The following is a 21,867-nucleotide window of genomic DNA, read 5'->3' on the forward strand; positions in this document are numbered from 1 at the left end:
TACATGCGCTTCCTTACTGGAACAATCGCACGTACTATATATACGCACTCCGCAGGATATTCTGAAATATTAAACTACTCGTTCATACACCCACACACACGTACGCGCTCGTGCATGCGAAATTATTATTTCCAACGACAATAAACGCGTAGTATTAATTATCTTCCGTGCGTTCGCTGCGCATAATCACTATAGGAACGTGATCGCGTTGAATTTGTGGGAAATATGAAGCTCAAATAGCTCCGGCTATACGACCGATGCGTCATCAAACTCCGGAACTCAATTTATCGAGGAGACAGTAAGCTCGCAAAACAAAGTCCATGTGTGTACCGATACCATCAAAGATAATCTCGATACCGCTGGGAAATTCCTGCGGGAGACACGGTGCATCGGAACAACAAATAAAAGAAATCCTCGACGACACCGTGCTTTACGTTACGGATGACGCGGCGCCGCTGTAAATAAAATGACGCGTTACTAATTTAGATTTCTGTCAGATAAAGCCGTCCAGCAGAGCGCTCGTCACGGGCGCTCGTCATTCAGTTGCGTTTCGATATGGCTCGAGCTGCACTTGATCGTGTCGAACATTAAAAATATGTCCAACAACGTGTGTGGAAATATCTGCATGAGAGCGCAATAAACGCTATGATTAGGGCAACAGGAGTATTACTCATATGAAACTACAGTCGGTTTCATATTGCGTCACTTGATGCACGAAGATGTCTATATCTATATAACCGTGGAGAATCAAAGTGGGGGTAATTATGCAGCGATGCAGAACCGATTAGGCATAATGACTTCCTTATTGATTTCTTCCTAGACATACGTCACAACTGTACAGGTGTAATTAAAGAATTTTATTATGATAAAAAGGTATCATACACAACGCAGATCTTTAAAACTTTTATAAAATCATATTCGACAGTGTCACTCAGAGATAATATTGTGTTTTTAATATAAAAATCAGTTTTTTATCGCACAAATCTTTAAATCTCTATCCTTCCATTTTCACGTTTTTGCCACTCGATGCTAAAATTGTGAAGGAGATTTACAATTGTCAATCCGTAATGTTTTGTTGCTGTTATCTTGTTTTGACGTCACATCGAACTGTCTGGCGTTATTGCAGGCTCGATGATGCCCGGCTATATATTTCGCGCGCCCGCACAGCTCACACGTCCCTCGGAACATTTACGAATTGACGTAGGCCTCGCGAACCCAATCACGGAAATGACCGATAGAGGTAAATCCAACGTACGAGTTGTAATCGCAGCTGCCTCTGTTCTCCGGGCTTACGCTCACGACGCCACGAAGATACCAAATGCCATCCTTCTCGAAGCACAAGCCGCCGCCGCTGTCCCCGTCGCAAACACTCGAGCCTGATAATTGTGCAATTACTTTCATTATGTACGATTACGAAATACAAAGGAGAAACGCACGTGCATTCACGTTTTCAGAATTGCATGTTTTTATCGCGATTGTAGTAAAGATACTCATAGTTACTTCATCTGTCAACAGTCAATTAGTATTATCAAACATTACGTAATTTCACGCATGTTCTCCTATGAGCGAGCAAATAAATCTCTCGTTCGTTCGCATACATAGACTCACCGTTCAAGTGGCCGGCGCAGAATTTGTCGGACGTGAGGTATCCTCGAAAATCTACAGGAACCGCGGACAAACACTGATCGTACGGCACGAACGGCATGTCAATTTCCTGTAAGCTCCTGGTGGGTTCGCCTTTGATGTCTTTACCCCAGCCGACCACCTGAAATCACGAAGTGAGCTCACGTGTCCGTTTTATTTTCTCTTTACATTCTATTCTCCCTTCCTCCTCGTGCCAACAAGCGAAACGAACCGCGTACTTCACAAAAATTAGATAAACCCCCCCCCTCCACTCGCGATCAGAGACAAAACTGTACGCATTGCACTCGCGCGGCAATTTAAATGGACACCCTGTAACAATGTCCCAACGTGCACGCGGGCCGAAGTTTAGTTTCAAAACTGTGCCGTTAATGCAGTTTGCAACTAGTAGTTCGCCAAATGTACTTTCGCTCGGACATTACAAAGCGCCCTCGTAATTAATTGAATTGCCGCTAAGACGGCCAATTAGTCGGTTCTCACAATTGATACTTGGCCCATGTTACCTTGCCGGCGTGTCCCACTTGCAGCTGCTCCCTCTCGTACGTGTTGTCCCAGTCTATGCAGACGGGCCTTACTAAGGTAGTCAGCTCGAAGGGCGTCTTCAACTTCAACAAAGCTATGTCGTTGGCGAAATTACCTCTCGCTCCCTGGTACCTGCCGCCCGCTTGAATGCTCTCCACCGACGATTGCTGCGCGTATTTCTCTCTGGCGTTCCAATCGCGATAATGTTTGCCGACGGCCACAGCGTATTTCGATGCGCGGTACAGTCTGTTGTAAGTCTCATCGTAGAAACAGTGGGCCGCTACGAAATATGCATTTACACGACGAGAGTAAATCCATGAATAAAATGATTCACCCGCGCGATAATTTACCTGATACGACGAGATTGTTGCTAATTAAAGTGCCGCCGCATATCTGCTGGTACTCGCCCGCATGCTCCTTGGCGTAAATACCCACGTGCCATGGAAATACCCCTGCTTTGGCTTGAAATCCGTTTACGATTAAGGTGTTGCCGCGCGCGATGGCCGTTCCACATTCTAATTAAGCAGACGGTCGTTAATATTTTCGCTGTACGATGGCACGATAATTGCAGATGAGCCGCCGGATCATAAATCATTAGCTGGAAAAAAAGTCTCGAAACTGTAATCTTATACGGCAATTATTGAGGAAAAACGTCATGTGTGGTCTGCTAATGGACGGTAGCATGCATGGTTGACGTTCAATTCGTCGAGACTTTTTCGTTTTTTTTTTTTCTTATTTTTCGTTTCCTCGCGTCAGGAAGCACGTGAATGACAAGTACCTGGTAGACAGCGAAAAAGGCGACGATCCCATAAACCATCGTCGAGACACGTGATCTCCCTGTAAGCCGGATCGTTCGTTAAAGGTAATTTATAAGATGATTTACAGGCGAGTGTAGCCCGTGTACCAGGCATTATGCGCTCGCTACAGGACACCGTTTTCCCCTGGTAGCTGCAAGAAATGTCCACGCTGGTGCTGTTCAACGGCGGGCAGATTTCTAGAGATAATCAACGGAGAAGGTAAATAATAAATTTTCGATATCATACGACGCGTCGTTAAATAAGAAAAATGTTGCTTCCAGCAGAGACTTCAACGTTCGAAGGTAAATACACTGTCAAAATAGACTTACTGAGACACGAAGGCGGCTGATACCAGTCGTTGTCGACACAAACGGAAATGGTGTTTCCGCTCAGTATGTAATTGCTCTTACAGGTAAAATTTAGGATACTGTTTTTGGGAACTAAGTCACCGGGACGTTTAATGCAAGGTTCTTCGCAATCAGTCAATTCGTAGTTCCCCCCTTCCGGTTGTTCAGGCAGAACGCAGTCACTCCCCCGATTTCTGTTTCTAGAATTTCGTGAATATGCAAAATCATGCGTTTAAAGCTGAGATTTTTAAATAAAAAGAGAAATTAAGAAAGACAGAAAAAGAGCGAAGATAAATGTCATTATCAAAAGTCCGTGTCAAGTGATTATTGCCGTATTCATTCATATTATGTCAAGTAATGCATTCGAATAAAAAAAAGACATGATAGCATTTAACTTACCCAAGATTACTACAAGATTCTTCGTCACTGGCGTCTCGACAATCAATCTTATTATCGCATTTAACGCTTCGCGGCAGGCACTCATTACTTCCACAACGAAACTCATTGCCTCTATTTAAAAATAATTGAATTTTCTCGTGAGTATTTCTAAACTAACACGAAGACACAAATATGAATGTAAGATAAGTACGATCTCCGTCATACATTACACTACTAAAAAAATTCTATGTGTTTAATTGACAATGAGAGGTAGTCAAATGTACCTGCACTGTCGACTCTGTGGATATTCATTTCGATCGTCTGGACCATGGAGGACCTCTCTATCGTAATCGGGACGAGATCTTTGGGTGGATCTATCGTTATTTGGATAGTTCTCACCTTTGGATGAACTTTCGTAATCGGGACGAGGTCTTTGGGTAGATCTATCGTTATTTGGATAGTTTTCACCTTTGAATGAACTTTCGTAATCGGGACGAGGCCTTTGGGTGGATCTATCGTTATTTGGATAGTCACGTGGATAGCTTTCACCTTTGGATGAAGTTTCGTAATCGGGACGAGGTCTTTGGGTGGATCTATCGTTATTTGGATAGTCACGTGGATAGTTTTCACCTTTTGGTGAACTTTCGTAATCGGAACGAGGTCTTTGGGTGGACCTATCGTTATTTGGATAATTACGTGGATAATTTTCACCTTTTGATGAACTTTCGTAATCGGGACGAGGTCTTTGGGTAGATCTATCATTATTTGGATAGTTATGTGGATAGTTTTCACCTTTCGATGAGCTTTCGTGATCGGAATAAGATGTCTGAGTGGATCTATCGTTATTTGGATAGTTACGTGGATAGTTTTCACCTTTTGATGAACTTTCGTAATCGGGACGAGGTCTTTGGGTGGATCTATCGTTATTTGGATAGTCACGTGGATAGCTTTCACCTTTGGATGAGCTTTCGTAATCGGAATGAGGTCTTTGAGTGGACCTACCGTTATTTGAATAGTTTTCACCTTTAGATAAGCTTTCGTAATCGGAACGAGGTCTTTTGGTGGATCCACCGTTATTTGGATAGTTGTATGGATAGTTTTCACCTTTGGATGTACTTTCGTAATCAGGATGAGGCCTTCGAGTGAATCCACCGTTATTTGGATAGTTTTCACTTTCTTCGGATGAACTTTCGGTGTCGACTTTGTTCCGGCCCGGAGGACGGTTACCGTTTAATATTAGAGGCCTGCCACCCGTTAATCCGGGAGGACCGCGACCACCTGGCGGTCCTCTGCTACTATCCCCCCATTTATTATGACCCGGTGGTCCGGAAAAATCATTATTCTCGTTCCACTTGGAGCGGCCTGGTGGGCCAATCACGGCTGTCTCATATTGATCAGGAAACCCATCCGAGATTCGCACACGATCCTGTAGGGACACTAAAAGTGCGTAATTTCTGCGTAAATGCTTCCACTAATTTTCGGAAAATCACATATATTTTCTTTATCACATATATATGAGAATATTATTAATTCCGCGTTGAAATTTAGTCAATCGCTAAACAAGAGACTATTATTTAGTGGAAAAAACCAATGAGCTAATTATATCAACAGATAAAAAGGGAAACACACACACACACACAGTGATAGAAATAAATTCTACAGATCACACTCTCAAGGATTCTTATGTATAGCGCGCGACTGCTTCGATCTTTGAACACTACAAAAACCGGTCAATGTAAACTTGTGAGGGAATTCGTGACCGCGCGTTAGTTCATGAATATTCAATCATCCTCCAGCAAGCAGGAATGACGTTCGGTTTCTGTCACATTTCCATTCTAGCTTTAAGTATAGAAATACTTCTTAGAAATATCGCGATGTGTGCGTTAATATCGAGACTACTCTCATCTCACATTGCACATTATTTACAATTATTGCGGATCGGATTTTATGGGCGCGTCACTTTTATTCACGCCAGATTAATTTCACTGTTCGCCCGACGACCTGCCCGCGTTATGCGACGATACAGAAGCGCGTCGGATGAGAACGCGACGCTTAATCTCACAATTAAATCGCATCGCTGCGCTGGACGAACTTTAGCGTTCTTCGCACGGAACTCCGTGAAGCGGTAAGACGGCGTCGGAAACAACAGCAGGAGCGCGGATCAAAACATTATGTAAGTTACTCACGCGACGGTAGTAAGGCAAGCAACGACAGAGCCACCGAGAATGCAACGCGTGCGGTCGTAATCGGCATGGCTTTCGCCGCTCATAGTCGATGAGGAACTGACCGTGAGTTCCACGTCAGGTCCAGTCAACACTCGGAATGCCCCACGATAACGTAGAGATCATTTTGCTAACGGCGCGAAGTGGAACTATGCCAATGAAAGGTCTCGAGGATGATACCGTCAGCAAAAAACATTCGTAGAAACGTCCGTAAACCGATAACAAAATAAACATAAACAATTTGACTTATCGAGAATTGCGTTATCGAGAAATGTTTGCGTGGTCGCGGAATAATCTCTGCATGCGAAACAACTTCGACGAAATTTAACACTAATGAAAACGACTATAAATAAGATTATAATTTCTTCGTATAATATAGGGGAAGTCCGGGAGACTTGACCATAGAGGAGAGTTGAACCACTTCAAATATCTTGTTTAAATTTTGAACAAAGAGCTCAATCCGAGCACATTAAAACACGTTTGTCTCACTCACAGTCGAAACGCACTATCAAGCGTCATGTTGTCACGTGCTCGGATTGAGCTCTTTGTTCAAAATTTGAACGAGATATTTGAAGTGGTTCACTTCTCCTCTATGGTTAAGTCTCCCGGACTCCCCCTATATATTTTTTAATGATATTTTATTGATGTGATTTTATCCGGAGATTAACACCGTGTGGCCTGATGATCTACTCGCTCCGTTATATAGCTTCAGTTCAGTATATATAACATCACCATTACTTACACCATGCATAACTTCATCAATGTGCTCGTTACCACCGAAAGTTGGCAACTTTCACGCATCGTATTACCCGCGATAAGAGCAAGAGTCGATAAATTCAAGCAACTCGGCGGAAGCAATAATCACGAAAATGAACGTTTTACTCCAGAAACATGGAGCTAAACACATATATAAGGTCCCGGAAGGATTACGCGAACTATGCACCGACATCGCACGCGAGGTTCGCTCTATGAAATCGTTATTTGACTTACCGCCGTCACGTCAAAGGACGATTAAATTATTATCTGATCCGTAAAGGTTCTACGCTCGCAACCGAGGAACATTTATTGCTTCGTTGCTGATTATGTTGAAGCGCTTTTGATCACACGGGAAAATGCTAAAGGTACCAACGTCGTCTATGTAACAATTTTACAACATTGGATGTCTTGATATTATTCGTTCGCAAACAGACGCTAATTGGAACGTTAAGCTAATTAATTACTGATGCACGCGCACCGGTACACACCAGTTTATCCCACGAATCATTATGTAAATTCAAAGGTCGCGGAGAATGATCGCGTGTGTATATCATCCGCGTGCGGTAAAGTAATAAATCGCGCTATACTCGTGCATCGCGTTCTACGGTACAATTGTGCAATTGCAGTCGCGGTGAAAGTCGTAAACAATATTTTATTGGGGAGCCAGGCCATCGTGGGTGTACTTCACCGGAGCGGCTTGAGTTTAGAGCAGATCGCCCGCGCCGCGCCCAGGATTCAGGTATAGAATTTACTGTCGCGTGCCGGATAAGGATCCAGCAGTTAAATAATATTTCAGAGATTCTTTTCTACCTTTTTTGCGCTCAGACGGCGTTCCGCGCGTACTTGGACGCGGTAGACATGCGAGCGGCCCAGGTGTGCGACGGTAATTACACGGTGAATTATGTAGAAAAACAATTTTGCGGTGGGTGGACCCGCCGCGCGCCAGACATTTCTATAAAGCACAACGGGCAAAAAGTATGCGAGAGTAATTCCTCCCTTTTCGACCGCTAGACGCGACTTGCGACGAGAGGTCCAAGGTATCTCTGCAAAGTATTCTGCAAGCGACGGGGGTCCCGCTGGAACAGGCGGAGAAGCATGCCACGTTAATACAAGTATGCGCTAATTACTATACGAGATCTAACGAGGACCCCTCTATCATGGAGCTTTATCGTGGCTCGCGGCTCTTTGAGTCATTTTCGGTGTTATTAATCAGGCCGCTTTCCGCGGGCATTACGAGAGGATGCTGTTAAACGAGTCCCGCGGCATGATTCAATGGCAACGGGCGGCAGCAAGGACCCTCGAGATTTTGAGGAAGGCAGGAGCTTCGCAAGCGGAAGCGTCGAAAGCCGCCATTCTAATACAGGCTACTTACCGCGGGTACTACACGAGAAGGAACCTAAAAATGAAAATGAGTAAGATCACTCAGATGCGCCTCGGCGCACTAGAATAGTATTTAAAATCGTGCGCATGACTTCCCGTAGAGGATATACAACCGCAAGAGGACGAAAAAGAAAGCGAGGTAGACATAATAGAACCCGGAGAGGCCGTTCAAGCAGTAGCCTGGCTGGATACGATGTACGAAGAATCAGGACTGACACCGATGAGAGCAAACGAAGCTGCGTCCGTTATACAAGTAAATTAAATAACTGAAGTTATTTTGTATTATATTACGTAAAATTATTATATATTATATTTTGCCAGTTTTATGCCGAAAACCGAAGAGAAATAATTATCAATTGTCACGAATGTCATAGAAAGCTTACAGACGATATCGCCAGAAAAGAAGTGACGCTAATCCATCGGTAGAATCAACGAGATCAGCGGTGACGGGAGCAATTCTAAAAAATTTGCATCAAAAGGTTTTCGACGAAGTCATGGCCCGGGTAGAGATCCCCACGGAATTCGGTGATCGAGAGGACTTGATGGAAGCTGGCGAGGAACTTCAACGTGTTTTTAATAATCGATTGATGCGTGCTCGCTTGGCGGAGGAAGGTGACGATTTTGCAAAACAATAATATCAGAGAGAAAGAGAGAGAGAGAGAGAGAGAGAGATTAAAATTATATTGTAAAATTTTTAAAAATACTAAAATATATTTATTTAAATATGCAAACAGAATACAGCGAAGAGAACCCCGTTCACGTAGAAGAGTTCGACGAATCGTTTAAAAAACTGGTGGACAATGGCATGTATTGGATCGACATGGCGGAAGATTGGCAAAAAGGTCGAGAAATCGAAGTAGAGTCGGAACGTGACGAAGAAACAGACACGTACGTGCAAGACTAGCGGACTCGGAGAGAGAGCCGAACTTTCCGCGAGGGGAAGAGAAAAGCGTCGCGATGCTGCGGAATCCTTTTCAGAGACCGGCGGGATGAGCCAATTAACATGGAAGCTGCGGGTGAACGGTGCGAGAAAAGAATCGAGACAACGAGCACAAAGAGTACAGCAAGCGAAAAGCTGCTCTCCGGAGGCTGCCGAATGCCGGAGACACCGCGGATTTTAATGCACATGCTTACGTTCGATAATTCCGTTAACGTTCTGCGCTTCTGTAGCAAGCTTAAAATTTCCCCGGACGGAAACTGGCTCTCTGGCATGCGTATTACGAGTAAAACGAGTTAAAAGTTAATTGTCCCGCCTATGCAACGTTAATTTAATTCGGACAATACAGGCTAAACGGTTTCATGGACTTGTCGAAAATTTGATTTGCATAATTTTTATTCTCAACGTTTAGCGTTTTAATACTCTGTTACTATTTCGCTGCGTTAATACGGCGGGCAAATATTGCAAAAAAAAAAGTTTTTAGTTGGAACGGAAAAAGGTGTAAAAGTTGCGAGGATTTTGCTTAAATTTTTCATGCAGCACGGATCAAAATGTAAAAGCGCAATTTCAAATAAATTATAAATCGTTTTTTATTCCAATGGCTGGTGCGCGCGATAAATGTTGGACGTTGAAAATAACCAGAAAATAGAAAATTGGCGTAAAAAGTCCGTGAACGTGTTTACGGAACGAAATTGAATTAGAAGACGCGTCTACAAGGCGCTCGACTCGAGCAACAGCGGGTGGCAGCCGTCTCGTTCAAAGGGGACTTCAATCGGTCGAATTCACCCTCTGGCGGCCCGTGTCGGCCACATCCACGACCACACGTCCTCGCGATCGCCGCGATTCCGCAGTTCTCGCAACGTGCAGCAGCTCGGCAAACGTGCTTTACGCTCGGTCCCTCGTGCGGAACCGCGTTTACGATCTCGAGCGGCGACTCCGGCTGATCGATGATTTCCGAAGTCAACGATTTGTTACACTCGTCCTTGTCCCCCATCCTGTCGCCCGATCGCTCCCTATCCCCGCACCTTCTGCCGCGCCACTTCCTGCCGGCTTTATATTTTTCAGCGAGGATGCACATAGAGTCCTTGTGATTAATAACAGCCACGCCGCTGTCGTCGTCCTCGTCTTCGCCATCATCGTCGTCGTCGTCGTCGTTCTTCTCCCTGCATTCCTCGTCGTTCCGCTCACGAGAGGCAGGTATTATTCCAGAATACTCCTTCGAGTAACACTGCCGCGCGTACAATCGACTATTCTCGCCTCGCATCTGATCGCGCCAGCTTTTGTGCTGAGCTTTCTCGCCGGAGACGTCGCTCCCGCGCGTCTCGCATCTGCAATATGAATGATGCGAAGAGAGTGAATTAAACAGAGATTGCAGCTGCGGGGCGTTTTCATCCCCCTCAGTCACGTATCCTCCGTCTCACCCCCTTTTATTCATCCCAATTTCTTACCTAAAATAACGATATTTTTTTTATAAAATTTGTTAGCAATGTGTATACGAAGTGCGACGATCGATACTTTACGTATGGGGATTTCCCTTAGTATTATAAAAAGATTTCTTATTAACCCCTTGACATTTATGCACGAGCTGTCGCGCTGCTGATAACAGCAATGCCGATGGAAGTAATCGCAACGATAATCGTGGCGATGGTGGCACCCGTCGCGGCTACGATCGCACGACGATCTCGACAGATTCGGAATAGAGTCTTCACGCGGATGACACTCGCATCGCCAGATCGAATCGACAATTTTCCGATGGGTCGCCGAGGCATTCGCCCTCGTCCACGCGTCTTTGACATCCGGACCGCGACCCCGACCATCGTTGATAACGACGCCCTCCTCCGCGCTGCCATGAAGATCGATGGATGTTCCGCGACAACTCGTCGACGCGAACTCCTTGCCCCTGTCTGCCGTAAAGTCGCCGCACGCGATCTTATCGTGCCTTTCGTGGGGTGCGGAGTCGCACGGCGGATTATTTACGGGATCCACGTTCGAACGCGGGCACTGCGTTTTGCAATGATGATAGGATATTGGATGCAGGGATTGCGGGATCCGTTCTATCGTTCTGACAGCCTCGCCGCCGTCGGTCGATCTCGACGCTACGTCATACCTGCATTCGCGAAAGGGGGATGATTTTACGGGAGATGCTTTCAACACACGTTCCATGCCGCGCCATTTTCATTAATTTATCACTTGTGCCACATGGATTATAGATGACTCTTGGTATTAAAATTGCACTGATAATTATAATTTCAGATATTAATTATGTTTTTTTTTATAGCCAAAATATCAAACGGCCTGACCCACGCGGCACAAAATATGTTAATCATAGAGCGCTTTGCCTCTTTGCATGATTTTAAGACTTAAAGCGTTCAAGGTTTGTCTTCTTTATTACGAGATTCGGTAAGGATCGTTTTTTAAGCGTGCCACATCTTTTCATAATACTCGTTAATGCAATAATGTAATAGGACAAGTATAATTGCTAGTTTATTTAGCGAAAACATCGCAAAACCGAGATATCTCAAATAGAGGCGAACCTGTCCCGGTCGAGCGATTTCGCAAATCCATTTTTGCGATCGGCGCGCGACGGCACGAACTCCTCGCACTCCCTGCTCGGCACTGTATCGACCGCATCTCCGCCGCTGCACTCGTCCCGCAGCTCCGAAATGTCCTCGCCGACGTTTCTCGTCCGACAACAACTGCAGCCGATCGAGTTCTCCTTGTCGCAGGAACGGTCGTAGCCGCGATTCCGCACGCTCGCCGGACAAACGTGATCGGATCTCGAGTTGCATGCGCGTCTCACCAGCGTGGAGCTCGATCTCGCTTGATTGATGGGCCCTTCGCGGCTCGTCGCGGTTTCCTGCGTCTGGAAATGTGCATCCGTCAGAAGCGCCGATAATGAATCGCTCTCGATACGGTTGACGTGAATCATGATGTGAAATCGGAAGGAAATGAGATCTGGTCTATGATTCAAGAGCAAAAGTTATCACGGGAATCTTAAAACCCACACAACGCAACAAATGTGTCATTAATTATTATTTTTATTATACAATTATGATTTTCTATTTAAAAAAAGATGTCTTTTTCACGTGGCTGAACCGGTGTAAACCTTGGTGTTTCCGGATGTACGTTCGACAGTGCTTTCGAGGCCGAAGTCTTTCGGAAATTTTCGGCGGGCACGTCGAAAAGCGATCGCCGCTGCGACAAGCTGATGAGACGACGACGGACAAAGCGACATTACCGAAAAGCGATTATGGCCGCAGCGAGCATCCCTGTGATGTGGTAACCGATTCAGACGATGGCTCTGATTACGATGATCGATTCTATATATTCGGAATAGCCGAGACACAGCCTTTACCTGTTGTCCAACGAAGCACAAAATATTTCCCGCGTGGAGGAAGGTTACCGATCAATATCGCAATCGACGCGTGTAATTTGTTAATTCATAGCATTCATACACGTGTAACACGGTCGTTCGCGTTAAGCTTCACGCTAACGATCAGTGACGATATTTTACAGATCGTTTCTTCGTACGCGATGTTCCATATTTGACGAATGTTTTAAGATTTTCATATTGAAATAATTCTATTAACATATTATGTATTTTAAGAATTGTATTCAACAAAATATGCATCGTCAAGTTTAATATTGAAGCCATTTTTCCTTATCGTTTTTCGTGCATTTTGAGCATTGAGCTCCTCGGAGATTAATAGCGACGCTTCGAGTCGCGTGAATACGCGGCAAAAATTCTCTCTCGAGGTTTCGCTTCCGGAGAAAGAATTCGCAACGACGGCGATCCAGGGCGTCCCGCTACCCGGCAAATTAAACTTCCCCAAAGTATCGGGTACGCGGCGGTCGCGTAACACGACGAAGGCTGCAAGTTTTCTGACGTAGCGGCTAACAGACCGCCAGATCCGGATAACGAGCGAGTCCTGCGGGCCGCCAGCGGCTTTATCGAATTTGTATCGAGCGGAACTTCGTCCCCTGCCACCCCCTTGCCTGCCCCCGGAACACGGACGCCTTGGTGAGGATTTGATCGCCGCCGCTGCTACTCCCTCCTCCCGTCAACCTAGCGGCATTTAACGGAGCTAATTGCGACGATTGCTCGCTGTAAATGGGAACGGTGCGGTTTTATCGCTGTTTGCCAAATCGCGTTGACGTGGAAAACGGCAATCCATTCCGCGCGGCAGAAACGCGACGATATGCAGAGGCTGTCGGTGTAAAAGTAGCTACTTAATTGGCAATAACGGTTTATTATTGGTTTTGCATAAAAAACTGCATACATTGTTATACATGTTATATATCTATCTATAAGTAAATGGGAGAGATGATAGTTTTACCGAGAGGAAATATATAAGATGGATTATTACTCGCGTGAGAGTACGCGAAAAACAAATAATCCTCGGACGAGCAATGGTAGACCTGTTTGTCCATCAAAATAAAATAACACTATTATTATTTCTCCATACATACATATGCTATACAAGAATCACATTCTTTGAGTGATCATCAAGATGAACTCTACAATTAATAAGTATCTATCTCGCCAACATTATTTTCATTACGTAATCTTACATTACCTCTCTTTTTCTCTCTCTCTCTCTCTTTCTCACTAGCGTCCTCTCTTTCTTTCTTTCTCTTAGTATACCAAATTTAAATTATACAGTATAAATAATCTTTAACATTTTTACAAATTTTTACACACTGTTCAGTATTCTCCCTCCTTGAAATAGATTATTAAATTATAACTGTCGTAAGGAACATACAATTGAGTGCAAATAACACAATGCAGTTCCAACTGTTCATTTACATCAGATCCTTGCAGCTTGATTTTCGTCGCTCTGTTATTATGTCACCCATTGAAAAATCGTCGCTTTCATCAAATCGCATCGATCATCATCAAGATACAAGAAACGGAGCAAGAAACGCCGCTTGTAGTATTACGACTTTCAGTTCATCCACGGCGGACAGGATGTCGGTGGCTGATATGTCTGAGATATCGGCACCTGATAATGCTGCACTGTTTGTGGAGGATGCTGCGGCCGCGGTTGTTGGTGATGCGGCGGCGGTGGTGGCGGCGGATTGCAAATCGACTGCATCAATGGATGCGCATTGTAAGGCGGCGGTTTCGTCGTATAGGGCGGCATTTGATTGTACTCGACGTTCAACGACTGCTCTAACGCGGCGTTCTGAGTGGGAGAGCGATTACCGTCAGCGAGACCTAAGGACAGCACCACCACGTCCTTGAAGATTTTTAAATCGTCACATATTGTGCGTAAAAGAATTACGATAATATAGAGGTTTTTTATCTTTAACTTTTATTATTTATATTGAAAAAAAGGTTGATGTAATAAAAAAGAATCGATTAATCGCAACGAGAAAAAAATAGGATGTTTAAGATCTTACGGTAAAAATTAGTTTGATGCGATGAATAAATCAAATGCCTACCTCGTGGCCTGATCTGAGGCGGAGGCAGATTAATAGGAGGTAATCCAGGACAAACTCCGGTAGGTTCCCCTTCCCTTGACGGTGGTCTATACCAAGGAACCCTCATGTGATGACTTTGCCATGGCGCCTGTGACGAAGGTGGAGGCGGTAGAGGTGGACCATTGCCGACATGAATATTTCCAGATTCAGCAATTATATTTTGATCATTTCCTATTTACAAAATATATCATACAATCTAAATTTGCATGGGAAATATAAAATATGTTTTATATTTATCGATATAACGACATATCATACACCGTACCTGAAGATAGTCCTGCAAGCTTTTGGTCCAGGTTCCGTTTTTCACCTAAACGATTAAGATACATGATATGAAGAGAATAGAATATATATTCTTAAGTAACTATACGTAACATAATATTGTATTTAACATGGCAATTATGCGATGAAATATTGTAATGTAATAATAAACTTAAAAATTCTCGCTATATCCAACAAAACGCGCATACACGCATAATTAATCTTGACGATTCCAATATCTATATTGAATGATATGTTATCGTTTACGAATAAAAAATGTAAAATTAATTTTTTTTCTGAATTTAGATGCAAATCTAGTTGCGAGACAATTGCCAAGATTGTATCTGTATAATAAGAAGACTGCTGCCGGTTTTCATCTTCCGCTTGAGACGTATCACTGTAGCAATAAACAGAAATTTAGTTTTCTAAATTCATCTCTAATCTTACAAGACTAAATTAATATTAGGACAATATTTCACGCCATTAACCATTGCCAAATCAGTAGAGCGATTTGGCAATCACTATTTGAGTCTGAAAGCAAGCAATGCAATGTTTACGTTCTTGTGTATTAGATGGTTATCAATTACGCTAAAAATTTGAAGCCATACAGTTATTTGCTATCTGGATGTAAAGTTTATTTAATCATTAAAACTATATATTCTTCAAATTTCTTCGACTTTTTCCATAACAGATAACTGCTCAGAACACTGCAACAATAAAAACGATATCACTATATGATATACAAATCATGTGTTATTCCGTATTAATGTTACATAATATATAACATTAAATATATATAACTTTTTAAACGTAGTAGTCATCTATATCCCTCCTTGGTAGTAATCTCTGGTGGAGACGTATGTTTAACCTAAGAAATATAAAGTCCAAGGCACATTGAACTTAAAACAGTAACACGAAAAATATATATATGTATAATATGTAATATAATCTAATAGTATTAAGTATTGTTAATACTGGATAAACAAACACTGAAGTAGAAAATCACAGGTTACACTTGCATCTGAAAATGCAGATTTATTTAATAAAAAGGGCACTATAAAAAAAAGCATTGAAATTAATATACTTGAGACACCTTCGCAACTGTATGTAACACGTGCAGTGCTCTTTTTTGTCTAATCTAAAATAATAAAAATAAATTTAAAGATAACTATATATATCAAAGCATTCTATGTAATGTGAGATTGCAATAATCCATGTTATTTCCGGATGTCCGTCTCTGCAGGTACCCTCAACAAATGCGTAAAAAAGCAATTCGCTAAGACGTAAATTAAAAAAGATCAAGGAAAGTTTTTATAAATATGCTTACCGCAAAATATTATTTACAATAATAATATACTACGGTCTAAGAGTATTAAGAAAACAATGCTAGATATCTATCCGAAACATATTTAGTAAATTTAATTACTTTTCATACCCAAATTATAGCTAAATGATTATATTATATCGGGTAATTGCCAATAACAAAGTTGTATTAAAGAAGGAATCCAAAGTCTCGATTAAGTAATTAAAGATAAATGCCTTCAAAAATACAATCTTTTTACTGACATATCTTTTTATAATATTCTGTTGCATTTTCAATTTTCAAAAGATACCCAGCAATTTTTCAGGCTAAATACTCTTAGTTACAGACCTGGATGTGGAGGTGGCATTAGCATCTTGTTTCGATCTCCATGTGGCAGACCCGCAGGTGTGGGTGATGGACCGTGTAAGACTTGCTGTTGTCGATCACCTTCTCTGCTTAAACAATGCAGGTGCGAATTATTAATTCCAAAATAACGATTGTACAGAAACGTTTCAAGCATTAAGACAAAAATCACCTGATGCACACCCTCGGATACTTCTGAAATATGGAAAATACCTGGTTTTACCAGATCACAGTTAATGATGTCGAAACTTACATTTAGAATGTTCTTAAGAACGTAATTGTAATGTCGCAGAACATTACAATATACGTTCAAATAATCCATCTATGATTATTTTAACTTCTATTCTGCAAAATAGCAACTATATCATCACATATTTCGTCTCTTTTGGATCATTACTTATACTAAAGGAACATATAATTGGTGATTCTGGCAAAAGCTGTATTTAATGATTCTAATATAGATTTATGTATAACATGAGGAAAATGCAAGTATATTATTATCTTTGCACTATATTTTGCAAAGATAATAAAATTGCTTCATATTTTTTTTTAAATCTATACAACCATGCGAGATTCAAAAAAAGGAATAATATTCTGTGTGTGTGAAAGAGCAAGATATATCCATGATTCCAAAATTATTAAATATTTATAAACAACGCAAAGTTGAAATTTTCTATCAAATTAAATTATTTCTAAAAGCTCTGAGTTCACAAGCTCAAAAATAATTTATATCTTAACATGGATATATCTAGATCTTGCAGCTAATAATTCTTGTCCGTATAGTTATTAACGTACTAAATTTTGGAGAATAGCAATGAATATCTGTGAATAAAAAATATCTATTATATAAAAATCTCATAAAATATTAAAATTTCTTTTTCTGCCCTTTTAATATTATTGTGCAACACCTTATAATGCAAAAGCAGGTTTCTGTAAGAAAATGACAATAATGACTTACATTTTCTTCATGTAATTCTACAATAATTTACAAAATTTGCACTTGCTACAAGTGAAGCATAAGCGATCTGAAGCAGTTCGTTTCTTTATCAATTTCTTTCTTCATATCGATAAAGTTCTTTCTAATCTTCGATTAAATTCATTGCACGTTTATGCTACAGTATCCTATGATTCTGAAAATCATCAGCTTTCTTAGTAGTATTTATTTAGAATTTTACACACTTGGTAGACCAACTTTATTCAAGCACATAAGTTTTTTTTTCATCACAGTCTACCAAGGTATAACTAGTTATATAAAATTAGTAAAAAGTTACGTTAGTTTATATACTCCTCTATTATACATAGGTAATATGTACATAGGTACATAGATACAATAAGGTGCATTAATTCGATGAGTCATAGTAGCCTGACTTATCGGTCGCTGGATCTTTAATAATCAACACGTGTGCTATTCATCGAAATATTAAAATGTATAACGAGAAGAATAAGAAATAACTAGTTCTCTCTTTTTAATTCACCTTGATTTTTTTACGCCGATAAGTAAAGATACTATAACCCAGCGAATTAATCCTCCTTACTGTACACATAATGTTTACATTTTGTACACAAGGAGTATATAATGTAACTTTATCAGTTACATTAATTTATACATTATAGCATCTCTATAAATAATCTCTAAAAATAATTATATTCTCTCTTTCTTCGACTTACCCTGTGCCGTGCCGTTGCGCAGGTAACGGAGCACATTGGTATGGTGGTGGCGGCGGTGGTGGTTCCTGTGACATATATTTTAAAAGAGATTTGTAAGAATGATTTCTATCGCACATTTCAATCTGATGCGTACATATTTGCAGATCGCACTTTACCTGACCTCCCTCAACGTCCGAGAACCTTCTCTTTACTCCGTGTGATTTTTGCTGTTCTGGCGAATCGGGTTTCTGCTCGAATTGCTGATGCGGCGGTTGCATCGTGTAATGTACTTGCGTCGGTATATGACCGTTTTGATATTGTATGTGATGTTGAGGATGATATTGTATTTGTGCTTGAACTTGCGGTGGAGGTACATTATGAAGAGGTATATTCTGCGGTGGCAATTGCATCTATAAATAATTGATTAGGCCATCACATATTTTTCACGCGTCAAACAAAGAACACTAAATGTCAAGCGTCATTACCTGCAATTGCCCTTGTGGTTGTGGCATCTGCTGTGGCTGCTGAGCTTGGTATAGCCACGGAGCATTTTGCGGTGGAGGCGGTTGCGTTGGTGGTGGTACGCTGGTAAGAATATTCATGGAATTCGACATCTGGCTGATTGACGGCGGTGGTACTATTTGCGGAGGGGGTACCGGCTGCGGCAACGGTCCCTGGTCCGGGCCCTCTTGCTGATGCTGAATTTCACCGCCGGGAGGAAGTGGCGGTTGTGGATGATGAGGAGACTGAGCGTTAGGTACTAGGAAAGTTTGCGCAGACGGTGGTGGAGGTACTTGTAAATGAAATGGCGGTGCGTGACCTTCGAATTGATGAGGTATCATATGTTGAGATTGTTCATGATTCTGTTGTAACTGAGGCGGAACGATATGCTCGCCAGACTGCAAGACAAACTGCGTTTGCGACTGTGACACGGGTGCCTGTACCTGTTGATACTGTATCTGATAGGTTTGCGGGACGGGAGGAGGTGGTTGATTCGGTGGGAAGTTTGGTGGCGGAAAATGAAGATGCAACAATGGCGGTGGCGGTTGTTGCGTTATATTGAGCGGCGCCGCTGGGGGAGGTTGTTGCAAATTCACATTAACGGTTTCGATAATTCCTTGGGATGGCGTAGCGGGCCTTTGCATGTTCGGTTGCGTATATACATACGACACTGCCCCACTCACCGGCGCGTTGCTGCTCGTTATGAAACTCTGCTGCGCCGGATTTTGTGGCGGCGGTTGACTCATGACATACATTTGCGCTACAGGCTGTGGCGAGGATTGCGATCCTGGTTGAAGTCCTTGGATTTGTAATGGTTGACCAGGATGTATCTGATATTGAACTTGGCTTACTGTTGACGGAGGACCGATTAATTGTACTTGTCCAACAGGTGGTGGTGACATAAAAGTTTGTATTTCCTTTAATAAGAGAGAGAATAAAATTTGTTACAAAGAATTGTTTTTTTTTTTCAAGCGGCTTTATGTACTTAATTTGAGTTTAATCACCTGAGCTTGTGGGGGTGGAACTAATGGTCCAGTATGAGGTGGTATATGTACTCCTGGAGGAGGAACTGATACACCAGGTCCTGGAGTACCAGCTACGGTAGCCGTAAGAATTGTTGCAGGCAAGGTTACAACATTACTTTGTGAATGTTGTATAATATCTGTTACATAAGGTGTAAAATATATATTAAAAAATGTATGTCAGTTTGAAAAAATTGTATCTTTATAACAATTACTAATAATGCATGATTTGTATATCCTACCTTGATGCTGTATTGCGACCATGTTTGGTTGGCCTAAGCTACCGATATTCATAGTTTGGAATTGAGCTGTAAGCGGAAAAGAATCACATACAATTTATGTATGAATAAATAGTTATCTTAGTTCTGCAAAGTAAGAACAATAAATACATACTTTGCGGTATTTGGGATTGCTCTATGACTTGCTGAGGTTGTACTGGTGGTGGCTGTTGTTGAATATAGGTCTGTAATTCGGACTGTATCGTTTGAATTAAGTTAATGGCCAATTGTTTTGCATTTTGCAGTGCTTCTGACTTCGGATGCCTAAAGAAATAGTATTTTATTAATTATATCTTATCTGATTATAATCACTACATGCCACAAAATCTCAGGCGTTCTTACTCTATATACAAGTGAAGTGGTTCTGGAGATTCTGCTCCCAAAACTGGATCAATAAACTGAGATCCTCTTCCTCTTAAGGTTACATTTGCCCCAGTCTCGCCTCTAATATACATTAAATTTGCATCACCAACGCCTAATATTCGCCCGCGTAAGTCAAAACCTTGTGGCGCATTCTCGATACCAACACAAATCTTTTCCTAATAAATTGCACATCAGTTAATACACAAGAAAACTTGTTAAAATTGTAAATGAGATATAAATAAAAGATGTTATTTACCACACTTGTTACTCCAGAATGTAAGCTCATAAGAGGTGGCGGAGCATTTGTAAATCTGCTTGGTCTGTTTAGAGAACTCTGATGTTCCGTTTTAATAATTTCATTGATCTTTTGTATCGCCACTGTAAAATAAAATATCTATTAGATACGCGAATCAGTAATATTAAAATATAAAAAAAATGATACGATACGTACAATCAACGTTATGTTTTGTATGTCCCTGTATATAAAGATACAATGGCCTCTCATTTGGACAACGTAACTTTTCTTGTTCTGTCATAAAACGCCCACGTGTCGATACAGTTGCTCCTATAAGTTAACGCATAATATACAATAATATAGAATATCGATACATACATTCATATAAAGAACGTGTAACATAAGTCAAGATAAAAGAAAATTTACCTGAAAACGAATTAATTTCATCCTGCGTGTAGCCCTTAGTAAGTAAGGTTCTAGCGCTGGGTGGTGTCTCGTTAATCTCAAATTCCGACGTATAGGTTTCTCCATTTTTGAATGCTGCATTTGATGCTGTTATCTAATGACAAAATATACCATATCAATTTGTAAAGATACAATGATCACTCACGTGAATCGCAACTGCAACACACATACCTTATTGTTGGAGTCAGAACCTCTTATTTTTCCCTTAGCCATAGAGATAAAATGTACACTTCTGGAAGCAATGTGGCAATTCTCATGACCCCAACATTTTCGTGGGCTGCGAATTTCAATTAAAAGTGAGCCACCAGTTGATGGATTCGGAAGGAAAAAATGCAACAATTTACCTCAGCACGCGCCATAAAACTCCGCCAAACACCAAAGCTCATAAATCATTTGGTGTGATGGGTGATAGGTTAAAGCCTCAGGATAAAAGAGATTGACAGTCACATATGGATTGACAAACGCGCACACTTTACACAGGCGACTACTTTAAATGCTTAAGCTTCATTAAAGTCCTACTGCGATCACGTATTTTTCACGTACCGGTAGTTAAATGTCGAATTATAATAAAAATTCGCTCGATCGTAACTAATCTCGCGGATAGAAAGACCGAAATGCTCTTTCGATGACTTTCGGAACGCACCGATATTTTAGACGTGCGAATCAGATTCGCGGAACCTGCGCAGTAACCACTGTAACCAGTCACGACAGCTGTCAACGATGTTATACAAGGTGTCCAAAGAAAGCAACGCGTAGATTATCTCTATAAATTACAAACTTTTCCATAAATAACCTTTATCTGTACAAATAGCATTTTTGTTCAATATTAATATTAAACAAAATCATCGATAACAGATTTATAATAATCTCATAAAAAAAATATTTAATATTTTTTAATGCACGATTTATTTTAATAAAAAAACAAAAAAAGCATGTTAAAAAGGGTGATGATATTAATGTCGCAA

General features: G+C 41.4%; 3 protein-coding genes across 4 annotated transcripts; 1 reads left to right on the forward strand and 2 right to left on the reverse strand.

Moving 5' to 3' along the window:
• Positions 1–836: 836 nt before the first annotated feature.
• Positions 837–6,030, reverse strand: LOC139814092 (modular serine protease-like). Its single transcript, XM_071780076.1, has 9 exons — positions 5,872–6,030; positions 3,970–5,122; positions 3,707–3,817; positions 3,290–3,507; positions 2,942–3,157; positions 2,514–2,678; positions 2,145–2,443; positions 1,609–1,765; positions 837–1,376 (listed from the first exon to the last, which is right to left on the reverse strand). Exons 1-9 carry the CDS (start codon positions 5,936–5,938, stop codon positions 1,189–1,191), a joined length of 2,574 nt encoding a protein of 857 aa, XP_071636177.1. The 5' UTR covers positions 5,939–6,030; the 3' UTR covers positions 837–1,188.
• A 922-nt stretch (positions 6,031–6,952) lies between these two features.
• On the forward strand, positions 6,953–13,438 carry LOC139814093 (uncharacterized). Its single transcript, XM_071780077.1, has 7 exons — positions 6,953–7,402; positions 7,489–7,546; positions 7,675–7,775; positions 7,877–8,075; positions 8,145–8,296; positions 8,418–8,655; positions 8,778–13,438. Exons 1-7 carry the CDS (start codon positions 7,130–7,132, stop codon positions 8,945–8,947), a joined length of 1,191 nt encoding a protein of 396 aa, XP_071636178.1. The 5' UTR covers positions 6,953–7,129; the 3' UTR covers positions 8,948–13,438.
• LOC139814091 (uncharacterized) lies at positions 13,211–21,527 on the reverse strand. 2 transcript variants are annotated; one of them, XM_071780074.1, is made up of 16 exons: positions 21,247–21,525; positions 21,074–21,179; positions 20,864–20,996; positions 20,654–20,767; positions 20,459–20,580; positions 20,182–20,378; positions 19,955–20,103; positions 19,804–19,869; positions 19,544–19,701; positions 18,524–19,456; positions 18,215–18,448; positions 18,060–18,124; positions 16,377–16,480; positions 14,730–14,774; positions 14,426–14,635; positions 13,211–14,198 (listed from the first exon to the last, which is right to left on the reverse strand). In XM_071780074.1, the coding sequence occupies exons 2-16, from the start codon at positions 21,113–21,115 to the stop codon at positions 13,927–13,929; spliced, it is 2,844 nt and encodes a 947-aa protein (XP_071636175.1). In that variant the 5' UTR covers positions 21,116–21,179; positions 21,247–21,525; the 3' UTR covers positions 13,211–13,926. The 2 variants fall into 2 exon arrangements, with proteins under 2 accessions (XP_071636175.1, XP_071636176.1); XM_071780075.1 differs by having other exon boundaries at positions 14,058–14,220; positions 21,247–21,527.
• Between the last annotated feature and the right edge of the window lie 340 nt (positions 21,528–21,867).

The sequence above is a fragment of the Temnothorax longispinosus genome, chromosome 6 (genome assembly GCF_030848805.1).
Source record: "Temnothorax longispinosus isolate EJ_2023e chromosome 6, Tlon_JGU_v1, whole genome shotgun sequence".
Classification (NCBI taxonomy): Eukaryota; Metazoa; Arthropoda; class Insecta; order Hymenoptera; family Formicidae; genus Temnothorax; species Temnothorax longispinosus.